General features: G+C 43.3%; 1 protein-coding gene across 1 annotated transcript; it reads left to right on the top strand.

Moving 5' to 3' along the window:
• The first annotated feature begins 3,053 nt into the window (after window positions 1-3,053).
• LOC139663386 (trace amine-associated receptor 13c-like) lies at window positions 3,054-12,227 on the top strand. Its single transcript, XM_071542034.1, has 7 exons — window positions 3,054-3,229; window positions 3,450-4,272; window positions 8,942-9,176; window positions 9,297-9,433; window positions 9,578-9,898; window positions 11,257-11,385; window positions 12,174-12,227. The coding sequence occupies exons 1-7, from the start codon at window positions 3,054-3,056 to the stop codon at window positions 12,225-12,227; spliced, it is 1,875 nt and encodes a 624-aa protein (XP_071398135.1).
• The last annotated feature ends 824 nt before the right edge of the window (window positions 12,228-13,051 follow it).

The raw sequence follows: 13,051 nt of genomic DNA, 5'->3' as shown, positions 1-13,051 counted from the left end.
ACTATTATTCTGTATTAGCAGTCTACAGCGGAGTTAGTTACACCATTGGTCGGCCGTGGCACGTGGCACACTCATACACGGTCCAGCCATATACTAGGTTTTGACCTAGTCTTGTTTCGTTATGACTGGCCTGTTTTCAAAGTATGCTGTGGCTGTGCCTACAAGAGATCAGACTGCTCAAACGACAGCCAAGATGGTGCGGACATCGCTTATCCAGCCGTTTGGCTGCCTGGAACGTTGCTGACAGACAGGGGCGGCGCATTTGAGTCCGAGTTGATGCACCAACTCTGTGAGCTGTATGGTTGTACTAAGAACCGTACGACCCCATATTACCCACAAGGTAACGGTGTTTGTGAAAGATTCAATAAGACTCTGCTGTCATTTTTGGCAAGGCTGAGCCCTGAATCACAAGCTTAGTGGACATCCAAACTTCCATTGCTGGTCCAAGCGTACAACAATACTGTCCATAGCAGGATGAATGGCCTAGGAGGAGTTGCGAGAAAAGCGTTTCTTAAATAATAAAAAATGGCGGACAATGCAATATGGTGGACATTGAAAGTGATATATAATAATAATAATAATAATAATAATAAACTTTATTTATATAACACCTTTCATACATAAAATGCAGCTCAAAGTGCTTTACATTCGAAGCACTAAAACAAATAAATATGTCAAAAACAAATGAATACAACAGCATAAATGAAAATAGATTGAAACCAATTAGTAGAAATAAAATTAATCAAATAAATAAAATAAAAACTTGTGTAGGGGATAAAGCACAAGATAAAAATTAGTTAGCTAAAAGCCTTCTAGTAAAGGTAAGTTTTGAGCTCTTTTTTTAAAAATGCCCACAGAGCTTGCCTGTTTGATATACTTGGGCAGGGCGTTCCACAATTTTGGTGCATAAGACATAAAAGCAGCTTCCCTGCTTTGTTTGTGGAGTACTTTGGGCACGATTAAAAGACCAGCATTGGAGGATCTAAGGGCTTTTTGTGGTTTTCATAACACAAAAACTACATATCAAGTAAAATCAAGTTTTATGAAGTACAAATTGATGCTGTGACGTCAGCTGTGTTTATGTTGGAGAACTTGGGCAGAATGAATCTTGCCCGAATTTCCGACTGGGAATTCCGACTTCCGTGTTGGAAGTCGTTTTTCTCCGAGTTCCGACTACAATGGAATGCACCATAACCCCAATCGCGACATTCCAACTGGGAGAAGTCTTCTGATGGTGAGTCATACCATTTATTTATTTTGCCTATGCATCTGCCTTCTTCATGATGCAGAAAGTGCGTCGATTTGACTTGACTTCTAGGTGGGAATGGTATATTGATAATGATATTGTGGCATGTACCCATGACCGCTGGATTAGGCTGCTAAAGTTAGGTTAGCAGCGACGTGATATGCGCTTATGGCGTGGCAAGTTGTTGGAGACAGTATAGAGAAGTGACTTTGTGTGGAGAATTGTGTTTTCTGTGGTTTGGTTTCTTAGTATGCTCTAAGCACCTTCCCGTGGCGGCTGAACGTAGTTACTCTTGTAAGCTCACCTGTTTATTGAACTGAGCATCCAGTGTCTCAGCAGGACGTCCCTCAGAGACAATCTCTCTCTCATCTTTCTCTCAACATTTGAGAAGTCAGGTTGGTTGTGATACAGCGATCTCGTAACACATAACACATACTTTCAACATAGGTTGGCATCGAGCTACAAGCCCCGCACTGGCACCACCTATTATTTCCATTTTATTTTTTAAATTTCTCCAGCCATGTCATCTACAGGCTCATAATCATGTGCACTTGGATGTGTCCCCCCAGTTTATAAAGTTATCTTACCACAGTAGGCTATGTCAGACTGAATCAGTTCAATTCAGAAATGCATTTACTGACTTGGAGCCTAAAAAACAGTTCTATCCCCATTCCTTTTCACATTTTACACCTCTGATTACAGAGATAAACAGGAAATAGCCACTGGCCTAAGTTTTATTATGCTGCTGACCTAGTCAACTATATAACTGCTGAGAGTGACTCAACGTACCAGAAAGCATCAGATTTTTTTGTTGAATGGTTGAATTTACTTTGCATTATTATTTGTTAAGATTTTGTTACTTTTTTTCTTTGTGTATTGTGTTGGGCCATGGCTGCAGTGTTTTGGACTAATCGGTGAAGATTTTGCTGGGTCAAGCAGGTGTAAACACAGTTACAGTATGAAATGAAGGCATGGATAACAATCTCCAGGTTATAAGACAAAAATTAACTCATTTTGGAGAGTTTCCTAAATTGAAGGAAACATAACTGAACGACTGCCTTAATCTGGTTCTCAAAACTATGATCGTTGTCAAACACAACACCAACATTTTTTATTGTATTTGGTCACATTTGAGGATAATGAGGCAAGATGAGTAGACATTTGCCGACTAGTGATATCTGGGCCAATAATTATTATTATTGGAGCTCAGTTTTAGTCAATTTTTTGTGACATCCAGTATGGAATAGGACTGTACGTTCTTGACTATAATAATGATTCCCATTATTAATTTGTCATCCACATGTAGTTTAGTATGAAAACAACCTGTTACATCAGAGTTGGAAAGGGAGGAGGGGGAAATGAGGAGAGATGAAGAGGAAGCGGAGAAAAGAAGGGAAGAGAAAGAGAAGTCAGATGGGAGGACTGGCTGAAATGGGAGAGCGAAAAGATGAGTAGGGAGGGAGGAGGGATTGGGAAGAGAGGAGGAAGGCAGCAGAAAAAGTGATGATGATTGAGATGAAGAGGATAATGCAAATAGCGATGGAGGAAGGAGGGACATCGGTTTCCAAGAAAGAGAGAATGAGGGAGGGAGTGACATACAGAGAAGAGAGAGATAAATCAGCTGTGTGATAGAGAGGGAGGAAGGAGGGACATCGGTTTCCAAGAAAGAGAGAATGAGAGAGGGAAGGAGGGAGGAAGGGAGGGAGTGACAAACAGAGAAGAGAGAGATAAATCAGCTGTATGATAGAGAGCTTTGGTCAGAAAGCTGCCAGACCTCAGCAGCTTCTCCTCTCCTCCTCTCTCTCTGATGATGGAGACCCTGGAAGGAGGTGAACTCTGCTTTCCACAGCTCCTCAACACTTCCTGCAGGAAGCCAATGCGTCCTCACTCTGAGGTCATGCTCCTCTTCATTCTGCTGTCCTCCATCTCTCTGCTCACTGTCTCTCTCAACCTGCTGGTCATCATCTCCATCTCCCACTACAGGTGGCCCAAGATGTTATCAATACAATTCAGACTTACAAAAACAAATAACTTATGGACCACAGCAGAGATACTGCTACATCTTGGCCTTTGATGAGAATAAAGAAGTTGCTAAACAATGCTTTTGTATTTTCATAATGCTTGATGTCTGCCATATCTAGTGATGAGATAAAGTACTGATACTACAAATATTAATGAATATAATGCTCCTGTTTCACTTCAGGCAGCTCCACACCCCCACCAACCTCATTCTCCTCTCCCTGGCTGTCTCAGACTTCCTCACTGGCCTTATCCTGATGCCAGCTGCAATCTTCATCACAGTTACCTGTTGGTTTCTGGGGGACTTCATGTGTGCTCTGTATTACTTTGTTGCCTTTATCCTTACCTCTGCCTCAGTGGCAAACATGGTGCTCATATCAGTTGACCGCTATGTGGCTATTTGTGACCCTCTGCATTACCCCACAAAAATGACACACAGAAGAGTTAAAATATGTGTTTTTCTGTGTTGGGCCTGTTCTGCTTTCGGGAGCGGTCTCCTTCTAAAGGATTTACTGAGACAACCAGGCAGGTATAATTCCTGTGTTGGAGAGTGTGTGGTTGTCATTAACTACTTTGCAGGGACTTTTGACCTTGTTTTTAACTTTACTGCTCCCATTGCTGTCATCATAGTTCTGTATATGAGAGTATTTGTGGTGGCTGTGTCTCAGGCTCGTGCCATGCGATCCCACATTGTGGCTGTCACACTCCAGCGTTCAGTGACTGTAACTGCTAAGAAATCTGAAATGAAAGCAGCCAGGACTCTTGGTATTGCCGTAGTTGTTTTTCTAATGTGTTTCTGTCCATATTACTGTGCCTCTCTTGCAGGTCAGGATACTGAAATCAATGGTTTATATTTTGTGGTCTGGCTGTTCTATTGCACCTCCTGTCTAAATCCTGTGATCTATGCCTTTTTCTACCCCTGGTTTAGAAAATCTATTAATCTTATTATTAGACTTCAGATACTGCAGCCTGACTCCTGTGAGGCCAACATAATGGCCTCACAGGAGGTCAAAAATCTGAATCATTAAAAAACCGTACTCCCATTTTTATGTCATATACTGCATATGTACAGTATAAATATTGAAATCCTCATGAATCATATTCACTATCAGAGAGTCTGTGTCTCCCTCTGCTGTTCATTGTCAGTACTTCCATCTAGAATATAACAATAATAATATAATGACATTTATTTAAACACATTAGACCAGGGCTATTCAATTACAAATTCAGTTGGGCCAGATTTTAAAACCGGGAAATGTAGATGGGCCAGACATTTTCAGCAGCCTATTTAAAACCTTTTTTTTTTAGCTTTTGGTAATGATAAATTTAAACAAACGCAAATGAATGTAGTAAAAAATAACAATGTTTATTGTTTCACTTTTGAAATAAAAAAATATATTTTTGGTCACATATCTGACCCAGGCACATCACAAAGTGCAGAAACAGAATAAAAAAGAGCTCAATGCACAGAATCATAACAAGTGGCAATAACAGTAACCAATAACACACTCTATTACACACAGTGGTGGAAGAAGTACTGAGATCTTTTACTTAAATATAAGTAGCAATACAACAATGTAAAGATACTCCATTACAAGTAAAAGTCCTGCATTCAAAATCTTGCTTAAGTAAAAGCACATAAGTATTGGCAGCAAAATGTACTTAAAGTATCAAAGTAAACGTACTCATTATGCAAACTGTCCCCATTTAGAGAGTTATATTTTTCATAAGTTATTGGAATATTAATACTGATTTATTGACATACATGTACATGTAAGCAGCATTTTAAACTTGTCAACGTGAAGCTAATCTTAACAATTTAGCTATACTTTTGGGTAGTCTAATCTATAACAATGCTATTTTATAGTTATTTTATAAAGATGATCAAATGTTTTAAATATAAAATATTGATCTGAAAAGTAACTAAATTAGTAACTATAGCTGTGAAATAAATGTAATGGAGTAAAAAGTACAATATTTCCTTCTAAAATGTAGTGAAGTATAAGTACAAAGTAGCATAAAATGGAAATACAAGTAAAGTACAAGTACCTCAAAACTGTACTTCAGTACACTACTTGAGTAAATGTACTTACTTACTTTCCAAAACTGATTACACATAACTAGTCCAGGCAGGGTTAAACCGATGATTTTCATTGTCAATTTTACGTTTCAGGGTTGACAGAGACATATTTTCAGAAAAAGTGGGGGTCGTCTTATATTCGAGGACTAGACAAACGTGTTCACAACATCAGATATTCTTTTTGAATGGATAAAGTGCCGGTGTAAAACCGACTCCTGTGTGTTGCATTATGGGTTGTTTGTAGCCTTAATGTTGCTAGGCTAGCGAGTGTCTTACAGTCTGTTTATAGTGAGTCTGTTAGAGTCAGTCAGCGCCAAAAGTGTTTCGTTAGATCAGTTTAACCTGCAGGAGTTTCTGAAGGCTCGTGTAACGTGTTTTTCTGCCACGGAGGAAATAAATTCATGACGAGTGAAAACAAGTCCAAATTTTTATAAAAACAATATTACAATTAAAATCGCTATTAAAATAGCCTATTTAATTCAAGCTCGCTGGGCCACTCGGAGGTTGCTTCTGGGCTGGATGTGGCCCGCGGGCCGCCAATTGAATAGGCCTGCATGAGACCTTTAGCTGACTGTTTTTTTCAAGGACATTGATATACATACTTTGGCTGTTAAAGGGATTGAACCTGTGATCTTTCAGTTACAGACAGTCTCTCTTACACTGCCTTGGAATTTATGTACATAATATTCAGCTGTAGCTCAGGATGATTTCATTCTATTTTTAGACGTTCTTTAATTGTTGTATTTTCCTCTGTGTTTTTGTCCCCATACTCCCAGTCCCAGTCATAAGCACTAAGAAATGTTTCAGTTTCCTCTAAGATGTGAATTCGGTACAATATTAAAATATTGTTACATTACAAAGGTAATTGCAAAGACACAGATGTAGCCTAGTTAGCCACAGTGTTAGCCTAGTCTTTTCTTTTACACCAGAATACATTTTTCTTGGTTGAAGGAAAACTTATTTGTTGTCCATTTTGTTGCCAACAGAGATGATCGGCCAGCTGGGCAACAGTTTCTGATAAACACACAGTGCTTTTGTTCACGTCTTATGAACAGTTTGAGATGGACCTTGGTATGGAGTCCCGAGTGTGTTGTAGATCAATTACCAGTAATTAATTAAAAGAGAAATAACTAAAGCAAAATTTTAAACCCATTAATTAAAATGCTTTTAAATGGCCATTTAATAATTAAATGGACAAATAAATGACTGAATTTATAAATCAAATCGCAAAATGCTTTCTAAAAAGACATTTAAAATTTGCCTTTCATTTGGTCATTATTCATTTTCGTATTCTTTTTCCTTTTCACAATTCATTTTTCGACTAAGTTTACCATTAGAATGTGTGTACCTTAGTATCAATTGTTTTACTCATTTAAGTGCCATAAATAAAAAAGTGATTTTGTCGCCTTTTGCATTTGGGTTGACACCACAGAAAAGTTTTTCCTTTTTGCTTTTAGTTTGTCAATACAATAGTCAAGCTATCTGCACACCTTCAAAGTCTTCTTGGCAGGTGCAAAAGGATAAAGACAGTACTCAATAGAACAGAAAAATTCCATGCACACTGCCTTGCAATACACAGCGCTTTATTGCTGAGCTTTCGGCCTTAGGTCATCATCAGATCAAAGTGAATAGTACAACAAACACACAGAACAAAAGAACCACTACACAGGTGGATACGATGAGTTAATTAGTTCAATTAACCAATCACAGCGTAGTCCCTTGGATCATCGCTGTTGGTTAGAAGTGGTACACAACAATACCAAAACTACAATACATAAAGAAGAGTGCAAATATTTATCCAAATAACCAATCACAACATCATCTTTCGAATTATTAATATTGGTTACAGATACCATACATTAATCAAAGAATTGTTGTAATAACCCTACTTCAAATGTAATTGCCATCCCTGTTGTGATTTACTTAATTCCTTTTCGTTCCTTCTTTTGAGACTGCATTCCCCAGAGTGTTGTATAGAGATCCACAGGTTGGGGAATGGGAATGGGAGGGCAGTGGGAGGGATTCGTCACTAGGTCAATGTATGCTACACTTGACAAGTTAGGTGAAAGTTTCTGTGAAACTATTGTCATAATGCATACTGTGGAAACTCAATAAATATTTGATCACACAAAGACATTGGTGACACTTTATTTGGCGTTGTCGGCAGGATCCCCAGACACACACAGACATGGAGGAAAATCCTGGTGTTCATAATGCTCCTGTAACAAACTCAGTAGATAATCTACAAGATAAGATAAGATATCACTTTATTAATATCCTTGGAGAAATTCGGGACAAGGTGGTAGTACAGTCAGCGGCAGCTCTACTGGTACAGCCCCAGCAGCAGCTAATATGACTATGTTGATGCCATGGTTTATGGGGGGGTCCTGGTTTCCCACCTTTGGGGGGAATGTAGACTGTACACCTAAGTTCAGTGAGTGGCAGGCCAAAATGGAAACCTATTTGTGAGCACAGGGACTTTCAGCTGAACAGAAAGTGTATTTTGTCCTGCTCGGCCTTGAAGGGGATGCAAAAAGGGAGGTTATGCTGCTCCCACCAGACCAAAGAAACGCTGACACCCAAATCGTAGACTTTTTGGCATCTTTGTATGCTAGTAACCAGTCTATAGAGTCATTGAGAGCCCAATTATTCAAATGCAAAGAAGGGGCTGATGAAGGTGGTGGGGGCTTTCATTCTGCGTTTCCGTGAGTTGTATCATAGGTGGCAGGTGAAGAGTCCAGCTGAAACAACGGGCCCAGGTCATGACCAAATGCTGCGAGCACAGTTTATCCAAGGACTCCTTCTAGGTCCAGTGCAACAGGAACTACAGTGTGAAGTACGTCCGAAGCCAGTAATTACATTCGCCAAGGTATGTGTAGAGGCAAGGGCATTGGCAAGTGAGGTTACTGGTGGGGAATCATGCACATACCAGAGCTTCACTGCCTGCTGCCCTGCCTACCATGCATGTTAATGGTGATTACCCAGCGCAGAACTCATTTGTAGCCTCAACGGTTGGACCTACCCCACCACCACATCGTCTGCCAAGTGCTGGTGATGACTCTGTAGTATACCGTACTTATGCGGCGAGACAGCCCTTACCCACAGTCTCCCCAGCTCCAGCAGTTCCACCAGTTTCCTCTGCTGGTCCCACTCGTCAGGATTTGTTGGATTTGAAAGAGTCGATTCGCTCAGAGTAAAGGGTTATTTTTCTGCAGGTTCATCAGGGGTAAACCCACCTCTCCCTTCTCAAGCCTGTCCCCAACTGATCGAGCAACTCCGTCACGTCAAGGGGGCACAGGTTCATCTGAGAGACCTCAATCCCAGTGGGATGCAGATTGGAGGCCTGTATGCCTAGACTGTGGGCAGGCTGGTCATACTAGGCGATTTTGCCCTTGACGTAGGGCCACTTTTGGGGATTTTTAGTTTCCTCTGTCGCTGTGGGGCGATCAGCCGAGCAAGGGGCCCAAGAACACCCTGATGAGGCCTCCTTTGTAGGAAAGTGTCCAGAGGTTTTAGTTCATATAAGAGACAAAGATATACCTTGTGTATTGGACAGTGGCTCCCAAGTGACTCTGTTTATCCATTCTCTCTTTCAGAAGTATTTTGCAGAAGCAACACTAGGGGATGCTAGAGACCTCTACTGGCTAAAACTGATGGCCGCCAACAGGCTCCAGATTCCATATGTGGGCTACGCGGTACTCAACATGGAGGTTGGTGGATTGCAGGTGCCTAATAGAGGAGTTATCATTGTTGCAGATCGATGTTTGGGCTCTGATTATGGGGTGTTGGGGATAAACGTCATACAGCACTGTTGGGAAAGTGTCTTCCAAGGTAGCCATCCAGGTGTTGCTACATTTAAATTCAAGCTCCCACCAACTGCTGGCTCAGCGTGGGATAAAGCCTTTGTTGTGTGTCGAAGACTGCATGCTGCTGTAACCAGCCCTCCCTCAGAGTTCCAAGGCACAGCCAAGCTCCCTCGGCAGGCTCCAGTCCAGATCGACCCAGAGACGGAGAAAGTCCTCCTGGCACAGGTTCCCCAGGCTTCGGAGGTGTCGGACTGCCTAGTGATGGTTGAGGATCTGGATGATGCAAGCTAAAAATACAGAGTCGCCCAGACCATCTGCCACACGCGAGGTGGTAGGGTCCCTATACGGGTAAGTAATCCCATTCCATTCCCCATTGAGCTTTCCCAGCGTTGTGCTGTTGCCTCTGTTTCCCAAATTGACCCACAGGCAATACAGACCGGGACAGATCTGGTGCTGGGGTTCATAGGACCCAACGAAGTGGAAGTGGATGTTCGGAGAGTGAGCCAAGTGACTCCTGGAGACCACCCAGTGCTGTCTTTGAAAGGGGAGAACCTGTCAAGTGACAAACAGCGTCGGCTTACGGAGCTACTGCAGGAATGGATGTCTGTGTTTACAGCAGATGAGGATGACTTTGGCCATACCGACGTTGTGCTACATCACATACCCACTGGAGATGCACCGCCATGCGTGAGAGATATAGGTCAGTGCCTCCCAGCCTATACCCGGAGCTACGAGCACTCCTTCAGGGTATGTTGGACAGTGGGGTGGTGCAAGAAAATGCTAGCCCATGAGCAGTGCCGGTCGTGTTGGTCAGGAAGAAAGATGGCTCCTGGAGGTTTTGTGTAGACTACAGGAAGTTGAATTCGGTGACCCATAAAGATGCTTTCCCCCTGCCAAGGATTGAGGAGTCAAGGCGGCTGCTTGGTACTTGGACATGGCCAGTGGGTACTGGCAGGTGGAGGTTCATCCAAAAGACCAGGAGAAGACCGCGTTTGCTACTCCAATAGACTTGTACAAGTTCACCTGCATGCCATTTGGACTGTGTAATGCACCAGCCACCTTCCAGTGGCTGCTGCAGAGATGTTTGTGTGGGCTGGTAAACTATTTCCTGCTGATCTATTTGGATGACATCATTGTGTTTTCTCCATCCTTTGACAGTCACCTCTTGCATCTTGCACAGGTTTGTGCAAAGCTTCAGAAGCATGGTCTGAAACTCCAACCGTCGAAATGCTGCCTTTGACGAAGGGAAGTGAAGTACCTGGGCCACATGGTGAGCGATCGAGGAGTCGCAACAGATCCTGAAACAACGGCAGCGTTGAGGTGTTGGCCCATTCCCAAAAGTGTTACGCAGCTTAAGTCCTTCCTAGGGTTTGCAGGCTACTACCACCGGTTTATCCTTGCTTTCTCCAAGGTTGTGGCCCCCCTGAACCAGCGGCTGCATGGGAGAGCTGGGCAGACATCGGCTAGTATTGATTGGCCTCCAGGCCTTTGAGCACCTGAAGCACGCCCTGCTGACTGCTCCTATCTTGGCCTATGCTGATTTTGGTCTGCCCTTCACACTGTGCACAGATGCTAGTCTGGATGGCTTGGGGGCTGTGCTATCTCAAGTGCAAGGTGGTGAGGAGCGTGTGATTGCTTATGCCAGCCGCAGCCTTAGCCCTGAACGTAATGACCAGAACTATAGTTCCTTCAAGTTAGAGCTACTAGAGCTACTTAAAAAGAATAAAAGAACCATCTTATAATATATTCATAAATAGTAAAAGTAAAAACAAAGAAAAAGAAAACAGTTTGCGCAGGTTGGTCTCTTCTTCAGAGCCACTGGCTTATAGAGTCTGATTGGCTGAGCCTTATGGACCTTTTTTGGCGCATGCTTCTCGGGAACTGCTCTACCTGCTGCCAGAGGAGGTGCGGGTGACGACTGTACAGACCACCAGCCCAGAACCACCAGGACATCCCTACAATCAGAGTTCCTCGGCTGTGGCTGCAGCACTGATACCCTGGAGACAACAGCAATAGCATGATTCTGAGGTGGGTTGTACCTAACTGTACCTATGAAGGCTGAAGGTCAAACAGCCTCCCAGGCACGCAGTAGTTTGTCCCCCCAGATGCGCCGCTGGGTGAAGGGGTGGGAGCGGTTGGAGATCCGAGATGGAGTGCTGGGTCGGAAGTTCCTAGAGCCGGGCACTAAAGCCTGGATGTTCCAGGTGGTTGTTCCTTTCCCCAGTAGAGCAAAGGTTTGGAAGGACTATCACGAGACATCCGGCCACTCAAGCTGTGAAAAAGTCTTGAGCACCCTGCAGCGATGCTTCTTTTGGCATGGGATGGGGAGGGATGTGAAGACGTCATAACTGCGCAGTGGGAAAGCCAGGCCCTGAGGTAAAGGCCCCGTTACAGCCTGTAACCACCAGTTACCCATGGGAGGTAGTCACCACAGGCCACAAGACACTTGCCAGTATATTTTTTCGTTATGACTGATCTGTTTTCAAAGTATGCTGTGGCTGTGCCTACAAGAGATCAGACTGCTCAAACGACAGCCAAGATGGTGCGGACATCGCTTATCCAGCCGTTTGGCTGCCCGGAACTTTGCTGACAGACAGGGGCGGCGCATTTGAGTCCGAGTTGATGCACCAACTCGGTGAGCTGTATGGTTGTACTGAGAGCCGTACGACCCCATACCTCCCACAAGGTAACGGTGTTTGTGAAAGATTCAATAAGACTCTGCTGTCATTGTTGGCAATGCTGAGCCCTGAATCACAAGCACAGTGGACATCCAAACTTCCATTTCTGGTCCAAGCGTACAACAATACCCGTCCCGTCTCCTTTTGTTGTTGTATCCCAGTATCCAGCCCGAGGTCAAGGAGGGCCCTGTACCAACAGTTCATTGTAACAATTTAAAGACCTGTCCACCTGGGCTAGTTGTTCAGCCTGAGGGACCAGGTTTGCGCTCCCATCCCTCGGACGCTAGCCTCGTAAGACCATCCTGATCACGTGACCTCACATTCTGTTTCACTCCACGGATCAGTCTGGAGTTCTGGCCGCCCACATCGATTTCAGTGGGCTGGAGTACTTGCCTTGACAGACAAACTCCTTCAGCCAATCAGCAGAATGGCGAAAACGTCTTTTCCGCCCTGAAACTCTGCTAGTGCATACTCTTGTTCTTGTTTAATTGTTGTTATTGAGTCTATTTCTGCAATAACTGCACTTATGACTGTGTTTACTCTACTAACGTTAACGTTACCGCTTGTTGCTTCGGGAGGTGGCATTACTGTTTTCCCAGCTGCAGCCTGTATTTTGCGTCATCAACTACGACGCAGTCCCTGATTGGCCCGGTTACATTGTAATTTCAGGAAATCGATGTGGGTGGCTAGAAGTCCAGACTGATCTGTGGAGCGAAACAGAATGTGAGGTCACGTGATCAGGATGGTCTTACCAGGCTACTCGGACGCACCATCCAGCCACAAAGTGGTGTTGTGGCCCCTGATTCTGCCACTCCTGAACAGGTAGGGGAACGGGTATTGGACCTGGTAGCAACCTGTAACTCAAGAGCTGATGCTACAACCTCAGGGGGTAACGCAACCTAGAAAACCCTGAATTGGAGGGGCCAGAGAATAGCGATTCAATTAAACTTTTCTTAGGTTCTGGAAACTTAGCTCACCACCTGAGATTCTCAAATTAAAGACGTTGACAACTATTGCAGATTTCGAAGTTTTATTGTCCACCCAAAACCATGGTTTCTGCAGAGCAAACAATACATAATCCAGAATTAATAATACAAACTAAATACTAATCAACTAATCAAACAATTACCAGCTGGATTGAGTTGCAATTAATAACTCAAAATATTAAAACAGACTAAAAGGAAATGCAAATAAATACAGATAAACATAACATGCTTACATT

This window comes from Centroberyx affinis, unplaced genomic scaffold, assembly GCF_046629955.1.
Source record: "Centroberyx affinis isolate AG114_WGS23_722 - 3 ecotype Tasmania unplaced genomic scaffold, CSIRO-AGI_Caff_v1 ptg003998l_1, whole genome shotgun sequence".
NCBI classification, from domain to species: Eukaryota; Metazoa; Chordata; class Actinopteri; order Beryciformes; family Berycidae; genus Centroberyx; species Centroberyx affinis.
Note: the sequence above shows the minus strand (reverse complement) of the source record. Positions and strands in the feature narration are given on the sequence as shown.